Source organism: Pocillopora verrucosa, chromosome 7 (assembly GCF_036669915.1).
Source record: "Pocillopora verrucosa isolate sample1 chromosome 7, ASM3666991v2, whole genome shotgun sequence".
Classification (NCBI taxonomy): Eukaryota; Metazoa; Cnidaria; class Anthozoa; order Scleractinia; family Pocilloporidae; genus Pocillopora; species Pocillopora verrucosa.
The window spans coordinates 13,041,151-13,065,837 of record NC_089318.1 but is presented as its reverse complement, the minus strand read 5'-3'; the positions used below and the strand labels follow the sequence as shown (position 1 = coordinate 13,065,837).

Genomic DNA, 24,687 nt, shown 5'->3' with positions numbered 1-24,687 from the left:
ATGTCGTAAACGCAGATTATGAATAATTCGGGTCCTCTGGGACAAAGATTTACTTTGATCCTACACGTATTAAAAAAAAGGTGAAGGAAAAAAATTTTTAAAAAATCAGACTTCACTCTTATACTCGGCGTTATTTAGATGTTTCATTCAAATATTACTTTGGTATTGTATAGAGACTCATCAAGGCGTAATTTTTTCGCGCAAACGAAGGCAAACGCGAGGTGAACGCGAATCCTCGCGCGTAACTAGCACTTAGCGCTCGCCTTACGCTTGCCACCGTTCGCCTGACAACGCATTAAAAATCACGCCGGTTCCGCAGGCTGCCTTGCATACGCTACAGAAACTGATATAGTTCTCGACGAACCTCTCAACACATCCATCGAAGTATCTCTTTGGTTACTTTCACAACCAATGCTCACAATAAACAAGCATTGCAAGACTAGCATTTTCTCGATCAATTTTTTTCGCGATGAATAACATAAAAGATACTTTGCACTAGAGCGCACAGACTAACACCGGATGTTAGCTTATCGCCATACATTTTACACCACTGCAGATAAACAAATTTAGAAATTGAATGTATTTTGAAAGGTAAAGCAAAAGGGAGAGTCTGAGTTTGGAAACACTTTCACTTTCCAAAAATTACTTTAGCAAAATGAGCAACAAGTCTTGAAATGTAAATAGAAGAAGAAAGACGGTAACTTTAAGCTCAGTAAAGAAATAGAGAAAGATGTTTTTTCATCTTGTCACGAGCGTGGGACAAATAAAAAATTATGAGTTCCCATGAAAAGTCGAACCTCAGACCTCCGGATTCCACGCTCCGATACTCTACCACTGGGCCATTGAGACTCTATGGTGAGCAATGCCCATTACGAAGTTCATATATGACGTGGGTCTTGCATACTGCCGGCTGACTGCATAGCGTCATGTTTTGTACATAGAATAAGATGAAGGTTGGAGTAAACTTGTTTTATTGCAAGGGGCCAACTCGCACTGACGTATGGAGGCAAACTTGTAATGGGGCGAAACCTCCAGATACTCATCTTCCTGATCCAGCGACGCGTTTACTGGGAAAAGTAACTATTATCTCCTTTGTTCATCCTCTTTCTGACAAATAAATATCCAAATAATCACTCCAAAAATCATGCCTAGCCTGCGAATTGTCGCGTTCATTCCCCACATAAAGTGGCTTCGACAATCAGCCTGGAGTAGGTCTGATGCAATATCCTGAACGCGTTGAGATTGATATATTTCCGAAAGAAAAATAACTTGCTCTCAAATCACCTCTGCTAATCTTCATGCTGTGCAAAGAATCCCATTGATTTACATTCCATCTTTTCGAGTTGTTTGAGTTGATTCTGTGCCCTTCTCAACAAGTACTCGATGCGAAGACCGTCCGTCTTAGGTATCCCAGAGTTTTTTCGGAACTCATATTTTATGTGTTCTGTAAAACCAGGCTTGTCTTGGCTTGCACGTAGAAATCTTCGATACAAAGAGAGTACTTCCTTCTGAAGGCGACTTCGCACCATTTTCTAAACCAATAACAGTATGAAACAATTACATAAGGAACCGCTTACCCTTCGTCCGCCATTTTGGATTTGTGTGTCTGAGGGCGCATGATGAGTACATGACTCCGCTGTAAAAATATTCCGTATGCTCATTTCAAGATGAGGCCGGATGAACATAAGAAAAAACAGCGCGCACAATACAAGAAAAAACACGGAATTTCCGGAAAGAAGACAACCTCTAAAGAAAAGAAGGAAACTAATGAAGGAAAAGAATCTACAGAATCGCAAGGAAACGTCGATCTAGCGGAAACTGATGGGGTAATGAACTGTGTACTGAATTGCAAAATAATGTCTGCGATATTTAACAATCTGATATTGTTATCAGCTCTCGTATTAATATACATTTTTATGTTTGTTGTGGAGATCAGAGGAAGTTCTCAAGGAGAAATATCTCAAGCAACTGGGATAGGTATGAAGACCTTGAGCAAGGTGAGTTAATTAAAAGTTGAGCACCAGATTCTGAATAAGGGTTTCCGCAAAGATTCACTGTGAGGTCACAAACATTGAGACCCAGAGGTGAAGGTGTTCCCAGCGATCTGCTTGGAAAGGCTGCAGAACACACAATCACTTCAGGACCAATTTATTTTGCCTTGGTCACTACTTTGAATTGCATGGTACTTGGCGTGTATTTGAGAATGAATGCTTTCCTAAGTCTATGGGATTTGGGTTCTTGTCAGAGCATTCTGCAGCAGGGACGGGCTAATAACATTTAGTCAAGTTGATACGATAGCAGGCACAGTACTGACTTTGATCACTCCTTGATATTTTATGTCATTTGTTTAGCTGCAATATCTGTGTTTGACCAAATATAGGGTTTAGCTTTTATAAATGTGCCTTGTCAATTTGGACTGTTGTTCAGCATTGAACAGTGGCATCCTTAACTCAAGAAAGAAAGTCAAAGATTGCAATTATATCTACCTCTGATCCTTATTCTGCATTTTAGCCATCTGCTTTTTTTATAGTGTGAAATACACTCAATGCCGTCTCATAAAATATTTTTGTGAATGTCCTGGGTATTGATTGAGAGCAATCCAGTATATAGTGTCATAAATTGCTGGATCTGATGTAATAGGAGACAGAACTTCTTCACCCTTAAACTCCCAAGGTCTGATTGTTAATTCTTCCCTCTACTGCTACACATTTCCTTGTAAATTAGATATGAGAATTCAGTATTAGATCAAGATAACAGCTTCTACCTGATAAGTTTGAACATTCTCATTACCTGTTTGCTGGATAATGTATGGATATTTTGGGGAGAAGTTTCATGTTGATCTACTCTGGGAGTTAAAGGATTAATCCTCTTCTCAAGAAGAATTTGACCCCCTGAGAGATTAAACCAATAAATTGGAGCCCATTTGAGGCAATATACTTTAGACAGGCTGTTGTCATGAGTCAGGTATTGCAAATCACAGAATCTATTATGATGCAGGGATCATTCTATTGTTAATTTACCCTACTGTGTTGCTACTACATTTCCTAACAAAAACCCCATGACCTAGTTGTTATAAAGGGGACATCAAAGGTCATGGTCTTACAAACAACGTGATCACGGCGACATTTTACATGATAGCTGCATGGTGACAAGTCATATATTATTTAAAGAGTTCAATTCATGAAACTGAATTTATGGAAATATATATGTTCAAATATCACTTTATTTCAGATACAGGAGAAGATGAAGATAACAATGAAAACATTTTAAGAAGAGGAGAGGACTTTAGTGTTCTTCTTCAAAGATCAGGTAAAACTCTAAGAGTTGCCAATTTGTATTCAGAAAAATCAGTGTACATGGCAATTGTTGTAAGACTTGTTAACTCAAGCCATTTAATCACTAAGAATGATTGGCATCTCATTTCTCTGTATGGTATTGCAGTGGGATCGAACAGGAAGGAGGAGCACTTAATTTCTTAACTGTTGAGTAGGTTCTCCATATCAGTTCTACTGGAAACACATAGAGAACCATATGGAGAATATGCAAGCTGATGTTAGGGTTTAAAAAGATAATCTTTTCATATCATCTTTCAGCTGATCCTGCTTCACAGTTTCGGTTTCAGTCAGAAAAAGATTGGGATCAAGAAACTGATGGTGAGCCAACACAGGTAAGTCAAAAATTGATTTACCATAGGAACTCTGCGATGTTCAATGTAGGATTTAGCAAGTAGTTAACCCTCATATCCCTAAGGGTGACCAGCATTTAATTTCTCCTCACAGTATCACTCCTGAATCAAACATTAACCCTTTACACCCTAAGATCAGTATGCATATTCTCCTTACTGTTTTCTACACATTTCCTAAGGAGCTGACGAGGAGATTTTGCTTAACAATCAAGAGCTCCTATACTTGCTGATCATTTCCATTATTCTCATGACCTTAATGTGTGATTCAGGGGTGATATTGTAAGGAGAAATTGATGCTAGTCACTCTTAGGGGTTAAAGGGTTAATGTTTATGAGAATAAAGGACATGATCACCAACCAAAGAAGCTCTTGATTGATAAACAAATTCTCCTTGTCAACACTGTAGGAATTGTATAGAGAACAGTATGGAGAATATGTTTACTGATGTTAGGGTGTAAAGGGTTAGTAGCAAAATTAGGGAGTTCACTACCACATTGGCAATCTTTACAGAAATGAATTCGCAAGAAGTCAATAATGAAAAGGCTTGCATGAGAACAAAAGCTCCTCAAGTTTTGCAGCTTCTTAGTCAGGATGTTTCTGTGATGACTTCTTTCTGTGGATAAAGAGCAATCTGCAAGGGTTAATTTGCATTTACTTTTTCTTTTGGCATTTCAGGCTACTTCAGCACTTGAGATAGACTTTGGAGCCCTGGCAAGTTCTTTGAACTGTGTTCCTTTACACAAGCGTCTTGACATTTCACAAGATGAAATACATGTGGGTATCACAGTTTCTTCTTTTGAAATTCCCATGAAGCATACTTTTTTCTTGATATTCATCATATGTACAATTTTCTCTCTTTATATCCTTGGGAAGTAATACTGGTATTTAACAGTTCATTGCCACATCAGCACTTAGACACCATTGGGTTTAGTGTTGTTGCTTTGTTCAATTTAATTTTAGGAGTAATAGTTTCTAGCCTTACAATACCTAAAATGTTCAACTTGACAAGACATTATAGCTGGCAGTTCTCACGCATTATGCATGAGTCTCACACCTGTGGACCAAAGATGTTGATCTGAGGACAATTTCTCATGCCTGACCTGAAAATCTGGATGATTTTTTCTCTGACACATAAAAAACAAAAATTCAGTTCATATTTCTTGAAAATGTTCCAACAAGGGGTGCTTAACGTCAACTTTGAGTCCTAACTGGATCAGAACATGCTAAAATGTCAGTTCATGTGTCAGCCATTGGAACATCTTTGGACATGTTTGGTGGCATTCAAAAGGCTTTGAGAAATCGTCAGAATTCAGCAGAACATTTTTTGGAAATTCTGCATTTGACTTAGTAAAATTTGGCAGGTATAAGAGGTGGATTTTGCTGATGGCAAGCATGGACCATGAGTAACAGACAGCTAGCAGGCATAGCTGATGTATTAGGTAGTGAACTGTGTGTATTAATTGACAGAGATATCTTACCTATAAAGTACTAAAGAAATGTTTTTTGTTCCTCAGCCAGATATCATTGAAGTGTTCAAACTAAAAGCACAAGCATGCTCTAAAGATCGGTGCACTTCACCGTCAAGCAAAGATGATGCAATGACCAAGTGTCTAACCTCATCTGCTAGAAATTCACATGAAAACCCTTCTCAATATGCAGAATTACAAGCATTGCCTACTAAGAAAAAAACTGTAAAGGATTTACCAAAAAGACCTATTCAACAGACTGATAGTGAATCTGGTAAATTTTCAACTGGTTCATTGAATGGCTACAGTGAAGGTTCACTCCTTTCAAAGCATTCTGGATTCACAAGTGAGCCTGGTAGCCTTAAAAACACCAAAAAATTACAGAGTTCTTTGAAAGATGTGTTAAAAACTGTTAACACTGCAGATAGTCCACAGACTGGTAGAACTGAACAAGTGATTAAATCAAGCAACGATGAAGAAGATGATGACCTTGATTTCCTTCTTTCACTCGACACTCCTGGAGGAAATAGTTGTAATGAAAGGATGTCATTCACTGTAGGGGAAACAAAAAAGGTTAGATAATAGTCAAAGGTCAAAGGACAAACATACTCCAGTAAACAATAGATTCTAAGTTTCCATGCCTCAGTTCAGTTATAGATCGCAGATGATGTCATAGTATGGTAAGAACAAAAGAATGGCAAACGAGGCACAACCAAGTTTGTCACAGATGTTTTTACCACATTTTGACATCTTCTGTGGTCTCTTGTTGTACACGGCAACATGGAATCTATTTGCTTGATATGATAACAAAGAATAAACTTGTAAATGGGGAAATTATCTATGCATCTGTCCACCAATATATCATCAGTAAGACCTAATCAAAACGCATTTATCATTCAGATTGTCAAAGAAAAACATTCAATAATCAAATCTTTCCCTACTGAATGCATTTTGAGATTCTAAGGAGTGACCTACATTATCCTCTGATCATAGCTGCCACTCAGCATTCCAAATAACAGCATCCATAGACAAAGACTAGCCCCATTGAAGTCAATCTTCACCTACTTGTGATTTAACAAAATTTTAGTTCTTTTTTCCCATCCCTCTTGAGCTGTTGATCTCTAAGTATGTAATCATCATGGGAATAGATCAACTTGACTGCATGGCTTGTATGTTAGCTGTGAATATTTAATATGTTGTGAGATGCATGTCTTAAGTGAAGTGAATATTGATTGAAATGTGTTATAAGTTGTGACTGTAGAACAGGGATATTGATTGACTTTACACCTTGGAAATTCATTTGGACAATTAGCTGAACAACACAACTGGTATTCTCAACTCAAATTGTTATTTGCTCTTATTTTTAATTAGCTGGATACATCGTCTGACAAAGGTTCATCGCCAACAACAAACTCATCTGCTGACCAGTTTACAAAGGAAAGGGAAGATGATCTTGAAGACTGGTTGGATAGTGTTCTTGGCTGAAGTGACTCTCAAGTTATGTGTATTTAGACCATCTTATAAAAAGTTTGCATTGAATACATCCGAATTTCTCTTCTTGTCTTTCAAAAACCAGAAACCAAATACTATAAAAATGAGATGATACTGTGGTATAATAAATCCCTTATTTGATAGTTTCATGTAATTGTAATATGAGCAGATATTAAGCTCATTGTTCCTTTGCCTCCTCCATACGAGGCGCAAAAAAATACTGTGCAACTCACAAAATATCTATGCTTTCAATCCTACCAATATTTTTGCTTGCGTGCAATCAAACAACTGAATTCCCCCCAACTAAACCTGGGAGATATCCAAGGATAAACCCAGGTGATATTCCCCAATTTTCAAACCCTCCAATACAGACAACCTACTTTTAAAATTTATTTCAAGATGAGAAAGTGAATGTGGTTGTTACAGAAGAAGGAACATGTTTTTATTTTTCATGAAATCATATCAGAGAACACTGAATAGTAAACTTACCATTCTGTGAACAGTAAGTTGTTCATAACATTTTTCCTGCTTGTCAAATGCGATATCCTCCACTTGGCGTGAAAATATGCTTGTACATTTGTCCTTGGACATTATCTGTTCCTCAAAGCTCACACCTTTCTTGGAGCTTTGCTCTCTGAACAGATGATGTCCATGGAGAAATATGTGAGCATATTTTTGCACCAAATGGAGAATTGTTTATGTAATTTATATGTAAAATCATGGAATTATGTAAGGTGTATTTATTCCATAATAGCTCATAGTGAGCAGATCATAAATAAATATGTAGGGCCTACTGAACATAGACAAGTTCTGCTGATCTGAGTTACTGAACATTTTTAGTACAAGGGCATTTATGGAAATTTTCCTCAAGAGTAAAATCATATACCAGAGCTATCTGGGCCTTAATTGTAGCATAACAGAGTTTTGTATCGTTATAATCCTTCAGAGGATGTCAACTTTGTTGTTCCATGACAAGAAACCCTTGAATCAAATGTTAATGTCAAAGGAATAACAGAAATGATGACCATTTTAGAAGCTCCTGATTCTCCTTGTGAGTACTACAGGAATTGTAAAGAAAACTGTGGAGAATATGAATGCTAATGTTAGCCTGGTGCAAAGGGTGATGACAATGAAGCTGATTAGAATTATATGTAAATACTCATCCATTTACTCAGCAAAGTGGTGATTGATGTTTCTTTGAAGGGGTCTTATACCTGTAATTATTTCTGTCACTTTTGAAAATATGCTCGATCTTAGTGAGAAGAGAAAATCTTACTGGTACTAATATTGGTACTGATACTGGTACTAATACTGGTACTAATACTGTTACTTATACTAGTACTGCTGCTAATAATAGAGCACTTTCCATTAAGTGAAGTAATACCAAAACCAAAGTAATCACAACTGCCCATCTGAAAAACGGAAAATACCTTGAGGTGATTCCTCAGAAAAAAAAAGTTATCAAACTTTTTTTTGACTATCCTGAAATGTTCCCTACCAATGTCAATTTTGGAAAAAAAATACATTAAAAAGATAGTTCACTGTGCTTGTTTAAGGAATATGAAAGGCCAAACTTACCCCATATGCCTGTACTGGCACTAATCTCATACATCATTTCAATAGTTCATGGTACATATTGCAGTAGCTTGAAGCAAGGGTTCTTAAACGACACAAAAAATACTTGAGAGGTAGAAAGTCTTACGTGTATGGAACCATTTGATAAAATACAATTTGTGGGAAAATCAGGAAATTATAAACAACATCAACTTGAAAGGTTCCTAAAGTGATTGCTTTCAATGTCATAATTAGTGTCATGGAGTAACAGGCTTCGTGCATGCCTTTAGTTATATCTTTTTTTCCCTTTGATGAATGTCTTTTAACTTCTCCAATTTAGAGGGGATAATTTGTACACCAAAATTAAGCATTAAACAATATAGGTCACTGTGCTCATTCAAGAGCTTAAGACCATTATACCTGCTTGAAATGCATGCACGCTTATTTTCTTGATTACGTGATTTTTACGTGCAGTAGAGGACGTACAGTGTAATACTGAGGAATCAATTTAAAGAGGCAATGAAAACTCAAAGTAAAACTGACCAAACTACTTCAAGGGCAGGAAAACACTGGTGACCAAGTCCTGATTGGTTTTAGTGTTGCAACTGATTGGTTAAAAAAGAAGTGCAAGTTTTCTACACCAATTACAGAGCAAAGTAAAGCAAAAACAAAGCAACAACAGATTTTTTTCAACACTCAATTGGAAATTGCTCTCAACATGCTCAAATACTGACACCATAAGCTAATGATTTCTAACCCAAATCATTGAAATTGTCCGGTTTTGAACTAAACAAATGTTCATCTTTTAGTAATTTTACATAGACCAAAAATTGTAAAAAGCTTACTTTATTGTATGGTTTTTTAACAGTCTTTTTCTGTTGGCAAAAATGCCCTCTCTCCAACTGAAGTCATGACATATGGTCACACAGCTCCAGTGAACTGATGCAATAAAAGAAGCATTTATAAATTAACGTACCTCAAGACCTATAACAATAATTTCTCTTCATGTGAAAGGAAACCCTCAATGTTCACAGAAGAATCTCCAAAATAAGCTTTAAAATGTTGACAAACACTGTCCAAATAAGTGATTCCTCTGGCTCATCAGTTTCACTATGATATCTTTCACTCTCATCTCCAGATGAATAGTCCATTAAGACTTTCATAGTGTATCTAGTGGTAGGGGCATATACATGGCCAAACACTGAGATTCCAATAGGTCTCTTATAAGTACTTGGAATTGTAACAATGTCTTCACCGCAAGTTGCTGACTTGAGATCGTAATTTTCAAAATCAGGCTTGAGATTCTCTTGTGAAACATATATATCGGCATCACCCTCTATGCTCTCCAGGATTAATGTTACTTCTCCTTCTTTCTTCAATGTAAAATAAGTAAAATTTCCTGCTCCAATTTCTCCATCAAAAGTCTGGATGACATATTCACAAGATGTAAGCCTCAACCAAAAGAAAATGAGTAACAGGAACCATACTGTAGTCTCCATTAGTGCTTTATTATTTGCCTTATTCAGTGTGCATTTCTACCAAATGGCATGGAACTGAAAAAGACAAAAGAATGTTTCCAGTTTGAAAATGTTCCTTGGGGTTTCAATTCAGTATCTTTTCCAGGGAGGGAGGGGGGGGGGGGAAGGGACAGGAAATACTCCTAGTTGGTCAGTATGAATTACCCAGCTGCAGTACTTGGTGATAATTGAGGTGATAAAGGTTTTCAATTCCCCCCCCCCCCCTTCTTAATATTAGGGGGCTTAAGCACAAGCATTTATGAGATGTGGGTGGCAGGTGGAAGTTAAAATTTATTGTTACCAGTGCTCATGTCACTTTTTAGGTCAGTACAATTTAGTTTAAAATGCTGAAACAGTACAACAACCTCGCAATCAATCTATGAAGGTCAATGCACCAGAATTAGTTACATTCTTTTTCCTGTTGCCATCTGCGTCTCAAAAACATCTCTGCTTAAATTTCCTTATTGTAACAGATGACCAAGTCACAGGCCATAACAAAAGAGTCTAAGATAAACCACCCACCCTTCTCTTACTTAAAATAAATAAAGAACATTGAAGGCGAGCACTTTAGTAGAAGTGTCCATATCAGATTGGAGCAAAATTCCTAGAAGAGAGATCTAAATTACTTTATTACAATTAGATAAACATTGTGCAAAACTAACCAATGACCTAGTTACACAGCCTAGCCTGCCACAATCTCTAATAGCTCAGTGGTAGTGTCCGAAGTTCTAATTGGAAGGACGTAGGTTTGACTCTTACTGGGAGTACTCACAGTTTTTTTGATCCAAGTATACCTTACTTACTGAAAGGCATCATCTGTCAACCTTTTTTTTGATAAAGGGGGGAGGGGGGTAAGGAATGGGTTAAGAAGATATTGCAGACCCCAACTATCCAACACCACAGTCCCTTATGCACAGGCTATCAATTACAGGAGGAATTCGGCAACAGGTAAAATGATCGTTACTATCTCTTTTTCAAGCAACAAAAAATATAAATAAAATATAGCTTCTCCTTACAGTGCCAGGATGGGTTGGGCTAAAGGCTTGCTGTTTGGATATAACTGTAAGATCTCAAACAAAGGCTACCACTGAGGTTAATTAAAAATGAATACCTATAAAACGGCATCAAGTAGTATTCTGATGAGGAGGTAAAATTTATCTCACGAACCCTACATGAACAATAAGCGTGTGCAGTGCATGTAGCGCGTGTAATTTCATGCTGATTTCTGTCAAAAGTAACGTGTTGATTTATGAATTCTTCTGAAATATTACTCATTGATGACCAGTTTGGACCAAAATTTAGGCAAATTATAAATATAAATGTGGAAGAATATGTATCAAAGTACACCAAAAATTAACAATGAATACCTGAAAACCTAACAAAAAGTGTGCAGAACGCTTTTAGAAGGTTACGCCACGAGATCGAAGTAATTTTAAGCATCAAGCGAATTCTAATAATGGCTCCAAACCCAAGAAGTCACTTACCAGACGTTCAAGAAGAGAAGATCCGAAGTTACAAACAATATCACGGATAATTTTTGTTTCTATGTTTCAAACAATGACAAAGTTATGCCCAACAACAGATCGCAAGTAATAAGTTCGGACATTTTACCATGCACTCATACCCAGACCTCCAACATTTGTCCCTTCACTCAGTAATATTCAGACCCAGTCCTACCGGTCGGACAAATAGTAGGCATGTCTTATCTTATGTGTTTGTATTCATTTGTTAAAAAGTACATATCAATTGTTACAAGATGAAATATTTAAAAAATTGATAAAAACGCTTACAATATGAAAATTGACTAAAATGGCAAATTAACTAAAATGTAACGAGAACGAAAAAGGTTATTAAACCCATTTCACTAATTTATATCCAAAACTCAACCGATCAAAAAGGCTTTTGTAAAGCATTTCGCATAAATTTTCGGAAATTTTCCACACATTTTAACAAAGACTTATAAACGATTGCTTCACTCTGCGTAAAAGGGTATATAAAGAGTGAGTCGTATCGCTACTCTAACTTATCGTTTTTATCTCAGTGTCAACGTTTACATTGAGGTTTTATACCGGCTAGCGATCCTATAGACCAGAGCAGTTTTTTTATATATTGAGAGTAAATCTGACATTGCATCAATTTTCCTTTACTTTTCTCTGTGATTGGTCCAAAAAACTTGTGCCAACCATCTCAACCAATCAAATGCAAACCTAAACCAATCACAATTTGGTCACCCGTGTTTTCCCGCGCTTAAGGCAGTTTTGTTGTTTTTACTTTGTGTTCTCATTGGCTCTTACGGTATTTTCCTTTCTTCTGATTGGCCATTGTGATTACTCTGATTTTGATTGAACGACACTTGATTGTTTTTTTTTTTATTATAACAGGCTATATTGGGACGTTTCCCGAGTAGGGCTGGGTACTTATTTTAACTATGCAAAGAGGCAGGAGTCTAGAAAGAAGTTAACGTTGTATGGTTTAGCTTTGTATCACAGTTTCAAGGAGTGCATTCCTGTACAAAACTACTTGCTACTTGCATTGGAAGGCAAAAACTATCAACACAAATTGTTAGCATGCCTAAGATAGCTTTACTTCTCCATTTATAATTAATTATTCGTTACCTCCTTTGTCAGCGTTTTTAATATTTTCCTCTTAAATGTACCGGGTCATGTTTGCCGTGGAAAAATGACTCTGTATTAAACAACAATGATTGAAAGCGAGAAAGGGGCTGGGCAGAGTAAGATACATCAGCGAAGGTTGAAAATTATAGAACGTTTAGCTTAGCAGTTTCAACAATACTGTCCGGGTAGCAATATGATAACAAGAAAAACTTTGGTTGATTATAACCTTGCCTCCTAGTTTCACAACTCAACACTACAATTTTAATATCAAGTAAATAATTTTGATCAACACTGTAATCAAATAATTGTTATAATTTAATTTAGGCTATATTAAGTCAATAAAAACATTGTTGTTGTTGTTGTTGTTGTTGTTGTTGTTGTTGTTGTGGGTCTCCCATCCCCTGTGAGTCATGAAAGGGCAATAAGCAGAGGACCATACAAGGTGTGATTTTTTACCCGCAGTGAAATTTAGACTTAGACAGCGGTCGTTTCAGCGTTCTCCTGGCAAGCATGCATGAAAGGGGAAAGGGCAAGTAAAATGTACGCGCGATACATGCGCGAGACTAGCATATGACAAGCGCAAGGCAAATTAAGAATTTGTTCATGCTTAGCGTACGTATATCGAGTTATGGATGCACGCGGGAAGTTTGGAGGGCACGGAAAATGCGTAAGAGTAGCTCGAGGCGCAACCGAGCGCAACTCTAGCTTTTTGAGTACTCTCCAAACTTCCCAGGTGCATCCATAACTCGATATACGCACAGCTAAAAGCATGAGCAAATTCTTTTATAACAGAGCGACAACTGTGCGAAGAAGCCTTTTATTGCGATAGAGAGCAAAATTCTCACAACGCACAAAAAAAAGTAAACAAACGTCGCTATTGGCTGGTCAAAAACACGCCACACTTCATACTTTAGTTTGAGCATGAACATTAAAGCCAGTCAGTCGATAACAGTAAATGAAAAGCACAAAATCTACGGGGAAAATGGAGAAAATCAAAGCCAAATGAAATCAATTGACACTAAAAAATGTTTTAAAAGTCAAAGACCCGAAGTTATAAAGGGTTTTGATTGATCAAAATAATGTTTACGCTGCCGTGCACGGCACAATTGGAGAAGGCAGACTGCAGGAAACTTGCAGTTTTCTCCTAGGCAACCACCACACTGTTATTTTGACGTACAGTTATGGCTACTGCAGAAGACTCAGGTTGGCTGCGAACATTGCATTGCTCACGTCATCTTATTTACGCACGGTCGTGCGTAAATAAGATTTTGTTCATAGCGGCTCAATAGGGCTTATATAGGGCAAGCACGCGCGCTATGTTATAAAAAATAATGCTCCTCTTGCGCAACTCCTGACGTTTGCCTCCACTCGCCCTTGGAAAAATGTTAAACCTGTTCGGCAGACTGAGTTAGACTGTTAGCTTATCATAAGGAATTGCAGAAATATTGATATCAGAGGAACTGGTGTTTCTACTCCTCACCCCGAAAAAAAATGCGTATAGTGTACGTATGTGTGTACTTGGGGAAGATGTAATTCGATAGGAAATGGCGTTTCGTAGCTTGCGAGCAAGCCCTCATCATCGGCGCTGCAATATGCACGTTTCTCCGCCCCCAGAAGATTTTAAACGAGCCGGGGAGGGGTTTGTTGGGGGTTTGCTAAACCCTTTGCAGATGTCACGTTAACCCAAGGCTTCACACTTTCTCGCTTTCCTGGTTATATTTTAATGTCAAGTAAGTACAGTAGGCAGTTATGGTCGATAACTGTGTTTATTAATGCCATGAACAAGAACTCAAGCAAACTTAAGTAGCCAGGTTTGAAAAATTAGCCTCTCGCGAGTAACGAGAGAAACTTAACCGTTGGCGCCGGCGGGCACTTTAGAGTGATTAAAGGTTAAGAAGCTGACATTTTACCGGGCTGAAATTCTTTTACAATAATAATAACAATAATTATTATTTAAGTAGGTTTGAATTTTGCACTGCAAGTTTTTGCCGCTTATAGTCAGTTTTTACGGGCAAATATATACTCTATATAGCACTCAGGTACAATTGAACGCACTGCAAATGGCTACATTATAAATTCGCAAGCGGATCTCGTTGCAAGGAGAAATCGTCAGTATTTTTTTTAATGAAACACTAGTGAGTTAGTAAGCATTCGTATTTTTTTTCGGATTTCCACGAGCAACGGGACTTCACTTACGATTAAGCCTTGCGTATTAGATAAGCATGAAAGTGTGTTCACATTTCGTATAATTTCACTCTGTTATTAAATGAAATAGTCTTGATTTGATACTCGAGCAATTTAAATGCATTTAGGCCATGCGATGCGAATGTGACCAAGAGTGAGTCACGTAACGTTTACGTGACCAGCTATGATGAAATGACGAAACACTACAGTTACTATGGGATAGTGAACACACAAATATTGAAAGAAAGATGCGAGAATAACGAGGCTTAGCAGACCAGATAAGCAGATGTACAAATCATACGATAAACAAAAAAACAAACACCAAACGTAAGCTTATAAACTTGGCGGTTTTAGAAGTCAGGCCCAAATAGACGGGTCCGAACTGAAAAATTTACAAAAATATTCTAGGGCCATTCGAAACCTTTAACAAATTTACTTTTACTTTTAGAAAAATTCCAGTCGGAGTGGCCTGCAGCCTCGTTCTATATAAAATAATTTGGCAAGTTTCCCTTGTCAACAAACCCACGGAAGGTTACAGTTAAGTAAACAAGGAAAACTGTTCTACAGCCTATCTTTAAAGTTATTTTTAAAAAACTATGTGGCTACAAAATGCATTTTTCAAAACTTACTCTTAACTGTTAACAGCTAACTCGAACCAACATTAAATCGTTGAGAAGTATACGTTTTTACACAATAATGTGTTGGACTCACCTTCGTTCATATCGAACTACATGGCCATTTAAATATTAAATTAATTGTTTACATATTTACAGCGTTAAAAACCATTTAAATACTTCTTTTTTCTTGTTGTATTATTTACAAGTCGGCCTTTCAACAGAACCATCACCAGATATTTACTGATGCCTAAAAACATTTGTCTTTTGATAAATAAATTTTCTAGCCGCCGAATTTTAACTGTTGGAGTTATAAAATTGCTTTCAAAAGCTACACTTTTTTTTTTCGTGGGTACAATAAATTAATAACAGTGTGAATTGTTTCTTTCTTTTCTTTAAATTATTCATGGAAGGATATATAATAATCACTAATAATTACTTATACGATTATTTCTATTTGTGTACTGTTCCTTTGCACCCGAAATCTCCTCCATTCGTCTTTTGCGCCTTCCTCCTTGGGGGAGAGGGGCGGGGACAAAACTTGTGGAGTAGAACACACAGAGGGCGTGGAGTCGAGCAAACTCGCCCGATTGTATTCAAAGTTTCTTAACTCCGTTGAACGCGTCGACGTGGATGTCGACGACGAAGACGCCGTAGACTCGGTGGAAGTCTGATTATAGTAAGTTCTAGCAGTAGTCAATGGCTTCTCCTGCGTTGTATTTCGTTTCTTTTTCAAAGTAGGCCTTGCAGCTAAACGATTTTCTCTTTTCGCTCGTCTACTTTCCCTCCACTTTCCTCTGATGCACAGTATTAGCAAAAGAATGGCCGCCAACACCACGAGTGATGCAATCAAAGGAATGAGGTAGTCCGGTGCGGCTGTTAAGAGAATAACAAAAAGGAGTTAGACCTCGTAAGTTGGCTGTTGTTCAACTAATTTTCTTCAAAACGTGAACTTGAGTTTCAAAATTAAACTAGAATTACGTCGGTTATCCCTTACTATGTTTAGTTATTGGTCTTAAAACTTCGCGCCACCTTCTCAACCAATCAGACGAAAAACTAGAGCCAATACCCACTCGATTACGCCCGTTTTGCCGCGCACGTGATTTTTTACATGTTTTCATAGCCTACTTATAACATCATCCATTGTTCTGATTGGCCGTGTGACTATACTTTGGGTTTCGTTTTACTTCGCTTTAAGTCGGTCATGTCCTATCCTGGAATTTCCTTCACTCTTACATCTCTCACCTTCCTCTTCGTGGTAGGAAAGAGAAACAGATCTTTCCACAGTGACTTCATCTACAGCTATGAGCACGTTGTAAAGAGTGATATTTATTTCACGGCCTTTTTCAGATGGCACGGACCGTATGTATCGGGCGATATCAATGGCCGCCTTTTCAGCTACTTCCGTTCGCGGAGTGCTGGCCTACAAGAGACAGTAACAATATCTAAGCACTGCTGTTTCTGGCTAAAAGAAAGGAAGATAAAACGTTTGCGCCTGACCAGCGTGCCTAAAAAAAAATTATGAGAAAAACATACAAAACAAAAAGAGAACTCATAAAATCTTTCGATAACAACAGTTACACTTACCACTGATACAATGACAGTTGATGTTGATCCATCTTTCCCTCGGCCTTCACAGAGCAGTCGAAGTCTTGCCTTCTCTGCCCATTTTTTCAACATTGGTAGATAACGCAACTGATGGCAAAGTTCTTCCACAAGGGTTCCCTGTTGAAAGAGAATCCAACACATTTAGAATGAGCTTTGATATCGTGATGGAAAATCCATCGCCTATAACTTCAGGGACTTATTTCCGGGTTGTTTGCATGGATCTACTTTGCAGCAAGTCTCCTTCAGAACCGTTGTTTGGTCTCGTCACGCAACGCGCTCTCCCTCCAACGAGACCAAACGACAGCTGCGATAGAGGCTACCGTGTACTACACTGAACTATTTAACCCTCCCGAGGCTTGAACTCAAACAATCAGCCTGCATCATACCCTTCCGTAGCAAATACAACTAAACCTTGCTCAACTGACCTTGGGAAGCTTATCCACTTGGAACACAATGTGAATCTTGGCACAGTCCCCATTCAAATAGGTACTATTGGGAAGGCACGCGCCTTCATTTATTCCGGTAATAATCTTGGCAGTTGATCCACCTTGACATTCTCCCCATCGACCACAAGGAGGGCTGAGGCACTCCGCCGCCGCCTTAGGCACGCATTTCGCGCCAGTGGGGCAGATGCCAGCCTGGGTACGATTCAAGCAATTTGGAACACCACAGTCAATTCCAGTGCAGCGCAGCACGCCATCCAGGCACTCACACGAGTTACAGTCTTTTGGCACGGTGGTGTTGTGACGCTGAATACCGCCGTCTTTCAGCTTACAGTGTTTCTTATCATGTTCGTCATCTGATGGAATGAATTTTGAACAAATTATTTAAGGAACAACGAAATGAAAGTGATGTTCACTTAAGCAATACGTCATGCAAATGAGGCCATCCATGCTTTCAACTATCAAGTTGTTCAAACTCTTACCTTGGCAACGATCTCCAAACTTTCCTGGCGGGCAGATACATTCAAAGCCGTTGATTTTATCTTTACAAGTTGCACCACCGCTGCACGGAGACGAGTTACATTCGTTGATGTTGATTTTACAATCTGGTCCCGTAAATCCGGGCGCGCATTCGCAGCGGACCCAGCCCACACCATCGTCGCACGTGCCTCCATTGTGGCAAGGATTGGATGCACAGTCATCGACATCTAAAAGTAGAACAAAGGCCATTAAAAATTAATTCAACTCGGCACCTCCAATATAAGCATAACATTCCTTGAGCTTACCAGGGGTGCGTGGGAAACAGGTTTATATGTGCGTGTAGAGAGATTTATAAATGCAACTTCTTTTCAAGAGTTACTAGCATCTCAATTCTCCGTACAATATCACCCCTGAATTAACCATTACGGTCATGAGAATAAAGGAAATGTTCGCCAACTAAGTAAGTTCTAAATAGGTGAGCAAATTCTCCACGTCAGCAACATAGAAAATGTTTGTAAAACAGTATAGAGAATATAGATACCGATGTTCAAGCGCTAAGGCTTAACGTTGGGAAGTTGTGCACTTCCAACACAAGAAGAGAGCAAGAGAGAACGCAGAATTTTATTGCACAAATGCGCAATGCTCTACTTACTCTTCTCACACAGGTTTCCTTCCCATGCATCTTTGCAGACACACGAAAAACTCTCTCCATCGCCTGCATTCAAACAAGTTGCACCATTCTGACAAGGTTCGGACGAGCAGGGCTTGGGTGCTAGACAAAAAGGAAAACAATACAACACAAACTATCACGCACGTGTGCTGCCACTTTTAAAAAATACTCTATCTAAAAGGCAATTTTAATTGAACTTTTTTTTCAACTTCAGAAAGCTTTTAACATTTCCGAACCGAAACAGTAAACAATATAAGAAAAACGGCCGACAGGCTGTGCCTAAAATGTTTCCGTACATAATATTATAAGCTAAAGCTATGACGCAAAAAAAATATGGGCACTCTGTGTATTTAGGCCATAATCACTTTCTTATCTAAATAACAGAATGTTTGTCGCCCAATCCATGGCTACCTTAATGGTAAAATTTTTGTCAAGTGTAATTTGCAGATTATCATCTTAGCTGTGATTTTAATTTGAAAGATTGAGCTTAAAACGCTGTGATGAAATTGGACCGGAGATGGCATCAAACACGCTTCCACTTGCGTCAGTAACAGAAAACATCGGGCACAAACAATAGGCACATCAAGAACTTAATGAAAATGTGCAGACATCGTCATTTAGATCTTAACATGATCTCAATGGAAAGGCGTATCATTAGCCATTGTAAATTCAATTACACGCATTTGCGGTTCCATCCGTTTAGAATACTCCAAATGCTGCGCACGTTCTGGGGAACGCGCCCTTTATTTTAATCAAAAGATCACGCTTTGAAAGAACACTCAAGAGTAGATGCAACAGAAGGTTTATAAAAGAGATCACGATGTGTGGAGACCAATTGAAGCGCACATGTTGCCGCGTTTAATTTGTGTGATACGACAATAAAGCCACAAAACGAATGAACAGAACAACAGGTGTTCATTAGCAAAACAATAGGGTTCTTTGAAACAACGAAAAAGGGAGTTGTGAGCTGTGCTGTCCAAACTCATTCATCACAATGTTATCGATCATTTTTCCACGGGTGGTTGAAAAACAAGTCTCAATACACCACCAGTTTAAAAAAAAATCATGTCAATGAAATAATGAAACAAAGAAAACAAAGAACGTCGATAAAATAAAAAACGATGATAAATCTTGTAGAACGTCTTACCTAATTGACAGATCCTTCCTGAAAATCCGTTTTGACAACCGCATTGAAAATCGTCTCCTGTATCGGTGCATAACCCTCCATTTTGACAAGGATTGCCATCACAGTGCGATGTTGCTGTTGACATTTTTTAAAGAAATTTTAAATTACACTCTAACAAAATTAACATCCAGTGTAAGCAATTACAAACAAAAATTGAAATTCTCAAATTCCGGATCTTATTTATCATGCAAATCGTCACACGTTCTTACTTGATTGACACATTTGTCCTTTCCACGGGTGGGGACATTTGCAAACATATCCGTTGACTAAGTCAGTACAGTTCCCGCCATTTCGACAAGGATTCGAGTTACACTCATTAATATCTGTTAAAGAAAGAGTGAACAAGATACAAGCGTAAGATATTGCAAAAAAAAAAATAATTGGTACATAAATAACGCTTCCCAGAAGACGAGGAGTAGGAAATCATAGCGTAAACATTTTACAACGACTTTATGAGGCGACTGAATCATATTCTCTCAAAAAAGGAGCAGTGTAGTACGGCAGTGTTCAAAACAGTAACAAAATATGCTTCGTACGATTTCTGGGGCCTTGATTCAATGAAAAAAGCTGATTCTCTTTCAGATGATTTTCCCTAAAGTCCAATTGATTCTCTTCAAAAAAATAAATGGAGTTGTAAACACAATAAATTAAAGAACAAAACACTTGAATACCTTTTTCACAGTAGACGCCCTCCCAGCCATCGCCACATACACATGTATAATTTCCATCGCCATCGAGACAACTTGCTCCATTCTTACAAGTGTGGTTCTTGCAATGGTCAATTTCTAACGAGGGAAATCATCTTTACATCAGAATCAATTTTCACATCATAACAAAGAAATAGATGTGATCGCCTACATACGACCTTAACATTCATCTCCTTACACACGCACTTACTTAAGTGACAGTGGTGTCCAGTATGCTCTTTGTCACATTTGCATCTAAATTTTTCCACACCGACATTTTCACAGGTTCCATAAGCTCCACATACGCCGGAATCTCTCAAAAATGAGGATCCATTCACTAAAACAGGCTCCAAGCATGGATCGATCACTAATAAAAATTAAAACAGAAATAACATGAGTAAGGTATAGAATTTATATGTCGAAATTTTGTAGTAAAGAAAATGGGTTTTGACGTTGGGAAACTTCATGGATGCATCGATAGAGACCAACAAGCTGACTTGCTATTCAGACATCAACACAGCATAGAACATGATGATAATTTTTACGAATTTACCTTGATCGCAAACGTCTCCCCGAGTTCCTACTGGACATACACAATGAAAACTGTTGTCCTTGTCTACGCAGCTACCTCCATTGCGACATGGACTAGAAAGACACTCGTCGATATTGATTTCACATCGTAATCCCGCAAACCCAGGCAAACAGCTACAAGAAGCTTTTCCTGCAATATTGTTGCATGTACCACCATTGGTACAAGTGACATTAGCACAGTAATCGATTCGCGTTGCGCAGTTAGGCCCAGAGAAACCAACTGCACATGAACAGGCATAACTAACACCAATCTTTTGACATGTCGCGCCATTGTGACACGGATTGGAGTCACAGGCATCAATCTCAGTTTCACATCTCTGTCCGGTAAAGCCAGTGGGGCAACTACAAGTGATCATCCCAACACCTTGGCTGCATGTGCCATTGTTAACACAAGATTCGTTGGTGCATTTGTTGATGGGGACATCACATTCAGCTCCAGTAAACTCTGGCCTGCAATAACAATCGCAACAACAAAACATGTGGGCAAATGTTCAACACAAGTGCATGCACGCTAAAAAACATCTGAGTTTCCACAGAAGGGTTCGCACTCCTGGCAGTTCTGATTTTGCACCCAAACTATCTACAGTCTACAAACTTAGCTAGAGACTACAAAGAGCATGTTGTAAGCTTGTCCATAGAGTTGTCGTTAGGTTGATATTTTATCACACGTCAAATACCAATTTCGGTACTACCAGAGATAATGCATTTTTATAACATTGTAAACTAGCCTTCTATATATTTGATACTCTTTTAAATCTTTCTTTTAACGTCTCAGTTCTTACTGATGCAAGTAAATTCTGGCAATTAAAAACTGCCAAAAGAAAACAAAATTGATGTAACTGATTTCATATCTCACCTGCATTGACACTGGTATCCGTTGAGTCTGTCCAGACAAGTTCCACCATTGCGACAAGGACTCAATGTACCACAATCATTCACATTGTGATCACAGTTTACTCCAGTGTATCCCGCAGCACATATACATTGATAGCCATCTGTTTTATCAACACATGTTGCCGAGCCATGACAAGGCGAGCTAATGCACGAGTCTAAGTCAACTTGGCAAGTTGATCCTGAAAAACCAGTTGGGCAGACACATTTAAATCCATTGGCTGCATCCACACATGTACCACCGTTATGACACGTCGCTGTCAAGCACTCATTGATGTCAGTTTCACAATATGAGCCAGTGTAGCCTGGAGGACAATGACAGATATCAGAGCCATCAGCGTTTTTAACGCATGTGGCTCCATGCTGACAAGGGTATGGGTCGCAACTATTAGGTGTTGTTGCCAACATTGAACAATTTCTGCCAGTATACCCTGCACTACAAGAACACTTGTAGTCATTAAGTAAGTCCGTGCATGTTCCATGGACGCAAGGTGAAGGCTGGCATTCATTTACTGCAACTTGACAATTTTTTCCTGAAAATCCAGTTTGGCAAATGCAACTGTAGTTCTGAATGCCATCTTTACACACACCACTATTAGTACATGGGATAGACTGGCAGTCATCGATATTGGTCTCGCAATCCTTGCCAGTAAATCCAACGGGACAGTTACACCTGTAATCATTCAACAAGTCCACGCATGTTCCACCATTTCTACACTGTCCTACACAATCGTTGATACCTGGTAAAAGAAAATACCCAAGCCACATGAAATTCATTCCTGTTGCTAGTTGCATTGCAGATACTATGCTACTATGCCATACATTTGCACAGATGTGCAATGGAAAGACAAGAACAATACTCACTCTCATTGCAGTTTCTACCCTTCCATCCTTCCTTGCATTCACAAGCATAGTCATTTACCAAGTTAACACACTTCAGAGCATTGGAGCATGGTTTGGCTGCACATTCATCAATGTCTGTTAAAATTAGATAAGATTATAAATTTATTGAATTAAGGCAGTTTTACAATCCTATGATCAAATAACAAAACTCTGTGTTCTTTAGTTTGTTGAATAAGTTCAGGAACCAAAATTTTGCAAGCAAGTCTGTATTTCCCTTAGGGAGGGGCAAGAAGAGATGATGGGACATTGAGAAGGGACAAAATAATGAAATAGCGGTCATGGTCATGTCAAAGTCCTTCCTAATCTAATATCAATTATATGCTTGCTTTTCCTTAATGTTTGTTGGACCATTAGGAAGAAAAAATAAAAAAAACAATTCAAAAAGGAGAACAACTAACCTTGACCACACATGTGTCCTGTCCAGCCTGGTAAACATTTACACTGGTAACCCTGGCCATTGTTAATGCATGTTCCATTATTCTGACAAGGTCGACTTTGACAGTCCCTACCTAAAAAACACATTCAACAATTTAAGAATTATTCCTGTACAAAAACGTAATTTCATTTTAATAAATACTGAGACACCCAACTTTGCAAAGTTAAGCTTACTTATTTCACAAGTGGGCCCAGCCCAACCTGGCGGACAGTTACAGCGGAAATCACTGGCATCATTATGACAAGTTCCATTATTCTTGCAAGGAGATGATCCACAAAAGTCAATTGCTGTCTCGCAGTTGACCCCAGTAAATCCAGCTTGACATTCACATCTGTACTGATTGGCTTCTGTGTTATAACATATTCCTCCATTCTTGCAAGGTTTTTCTCTGCATTTGTTCAGATCTGTCAAAAAATTAAGCACCATCAGACCAGAAATCTGTGAAGCTACAACAATACAAAGGCAGATAGACGAGATTTAAGAATGAAACACAACCCTATTGAACACTAGCTTCTTTTACCTTCATCACAAAGAATTCCACCCCATTGCGGCTGACAGTTGCACTGCCATGGCTGACTGCAAGTTCCATGAGAACAGCCTGGGTAGGGCCGACATTCATCGCAAAGTTCCCCTTTCCAGCCTGAGTTACAGCTGAAACAAACACAACCCATTTCAAAAAAATTAACATTGAATTGCAATGAACACTTAACACAGTTGATAAGTAACATGACCATGTCACCAAACAAGACTTATTCTTATTAAGAAAAAAAAAATTAACCCCAAAATGTCACCACTTACTTGCATTCACCTGGAACACTACAAGTACCATGCACTGGATCACAGCCTGTTTTACAGATTGCTAGAGAAGAAAAAAAACACAATATGTTATGTTTACCTGTACTTTATAGCTTTTTAATGGCACAATTGTAAAAAAACTGATCAGTTTTAAGTGCGTTGATACTTACCTGTATCGCACAAATGCCCTCTCCATCCAGGCAAACAAACTTTTTTCCCATTCTCATTGCAAGAATAATGTCCAAATGTGTCATTTCGTGGTTTGCACAACTCAGTACAAGTCTTCCCATAGTAATATTTGTCGCATACCACCCTTAATCTGTAACTAATTGTTGCTGCAGGGCCATTGTATGTATGAATTACCCATGTCTTGTTTGGAAGTAGTGTACCTCGCTGGGTTGCTCTATCTATGAGTTCACGGTTGCCTAATAGGGGAAAAAGAGGCAGTTTGTTGATTAAAGTTAAGCAAAAGCCCCAATAATTTTAGTTCACCCCAAGGCAAGTTTGAGAAAAATTCAACAAAGAGTACATGAAAGTCATTCAATACCTCCCCAAGTATTAGTAAATTTTTAGTATATTCTAACTACATTCAACTGGAGAGCTGAGTTTGCTGTTTCCTTCAATATTCATGAAAACAGATAGATTTGAAGTTGTGCCATATTGGCAATTCATGGAAGATACAGACAAAAACTCCATTTATTCCACAGGAGGATTAAAAGAGAGATTGCACATTAAAATAACATAACTCATTTCATTTTGTTGAGAGACAGAACTTGCCAAGATATGGATTGAAAACAATCTTCTGCATATTTCCATAACAACTTCATGTATGGTAACAATATTGAATGAAGATATCCATTAGGACAATGCATT

At 38.2% G+C, this 24,687-nt stretch overlaps 3 protein-coding genes across 5 annotated transcripts in view; 1 reads left to right on the top strand and 2 right to left on the bottom strand.

The window, feature by feature from the left end:
• Positions 1–1,667: 1,667 nt before the first annotated feature.
• Positions 1,668–7,791, top strand: LOC131795900 (cell death regulator Aven). The gene is made up of 7 exons (XM_059113502.2): positions 1,668–1,826; positions 1,937–1,997; positions 3,232–3,309; positions 3,594–3,667; positions 4,360–4,458; positions 5,199–5,723; positions 6,522–7,791. The coding sequence occupies exons 1-7, from the start codon at positions 1,668–1,670 to the stop codon at positions 6,633–6,635; spliced, it is 1,110 nt and encodes a 369-aa protein (XP_058969485.2). The 3' UTR covers positions 6,636–7,791.
• Positions 7,792–8,557: 766 nt separating this feature from the next.
• LOC131795901 (UPF0669 protein v1g209471) lies at positions 8,558–11,335 on the bottom strand. 2 transcript variants are annotated; one of them, XM_059113504.2, is made up of 3 exons: positions 11,197–11,324; positions 10,375–10,440; positions 8,558–9,748 (listed from the first exon to the last, which is right to left on the bottom strand). In XM_059113504.2, the coding sequence occupies exon 3, from the start codon at positions 9,692–9,694 to the stop codon at positions 9,224–9,226; it is 471 nt and encodes a 156-aa protein (XP_058969487.1). In that variant the 5' UTR covers positions 9,695–9,748; positions 10,375–10,440; positions 11,197–11,324; the 3' UTR covers positions 8,558–9,223. The 2 variants fall into 2 exon arrangements, with proteins under 2 accessions (XP_058969487.1, XP_058969486.1); XM_059113503.2 differs by lacking the exon at positions 10,375–10,440 and having other exon boundaries at positions 11,197–11,335.
• A 4,098-nt stretch (positions 11,336–15,433) lies between these two features.
• Positions 15,434–24,687, bottom strand: part of LOC131795878 (protein jagged-1) — a 40,809-nt gene continuing 31,555 nt past the window's right edge. For both annotated transcript variants that reach the window (XM_059113473.2, XM_059113474.2), the window contains 18 exons: positions 23,985–24,239; positions 23,818–23,878; positions 23,540–23,670; positions 23,193–23,423; positions 22,982–23,092; positions 22,545–22,658; positions 21,646–22,420; positions 20,752–21,239; positions 20,410–20,565; positions 20,184–20,297; positions 19,722–19,835; positions 19,474–19,587; positions 18,309–18,428; positions 17,659–17,883; positions 17,159–17,532; positions 16,713–16,850; positions 16,371–16,548; positions 15,434–16,001 (listed from right to left, as the gene is read on the bottom strand). In XM_059113473.2, the coding sequence (XP_058969456.2) occupies positions 15,565–16,001; positions 16,371–16,548; positions 16,713–16,850; positions 17,159–17,532; positions 17,659–17,883; positions 18,309–18,428; positions 19,474–19,587; positions 19,722–19,835; positions 20,184–20,297; positions 20,410–20,565; positions 20,752–21,239; positions 21,646–22,420; positions 22,545–22,658; positions 22,982–23,092; positions 23,193–23,423; positions 23,540–23,670; positions 23,818–23,878; positions 23,985–24,239 (4,136 nt within the window). In that variant the 3' untranslated portion in view covers positions 15,434–15,564. The remainder of the gene's footprint in view (positions 16,002–16,370; positions 16,549–16,712; positions 16,851–17,158; positions 17,533–17,658; positions 17,884–18,308; positions 18,429–19,473; positions 19,588–19,721; positions 19,836–20,183; positions 20,298–20,409; positions 20,566–20,751; positions 21,240–21,645; positions 22,421–22,544; positions 22,659–22,981; positions 23,093–23,192; positions 23,424–23,539; positions 23,671–23,817; positions 23,879–23,984; positions 24,240–24,687) is intronic.

Bases quoted from the DNA above. Each gene is read 5' to 3' on its own strand.
- LOC131795900 (XM_059113502.2), top strand. From the start codon at position 1,668: ATGAGGCCGGATGAACATAAGAAAAAACAGCGCGCACAATACAAGAAA. The intron at 1,827-1,936 runs GTAATGAACTGT...TGTGGAGATCAG, and splicing joins ATCTAGCGGAAACTGATGGG to AGGAAGTTCTCAAGGAGAAA. The intron at 1,998-3,231 runs GTGAGTTAATTA...ACTTTATTTCAG, and splicing joins GTATGAAGACCTTGAGCAAG to ATACAGGAGAAGATGAAGAT.
- LOC131795901 (XM_059113503.2), bottom strand. From the start codon at position 9,694: ATGGAGACTACAGTATGGTTCCTGTTACTCATTTTCTTTTGGTTGAGG.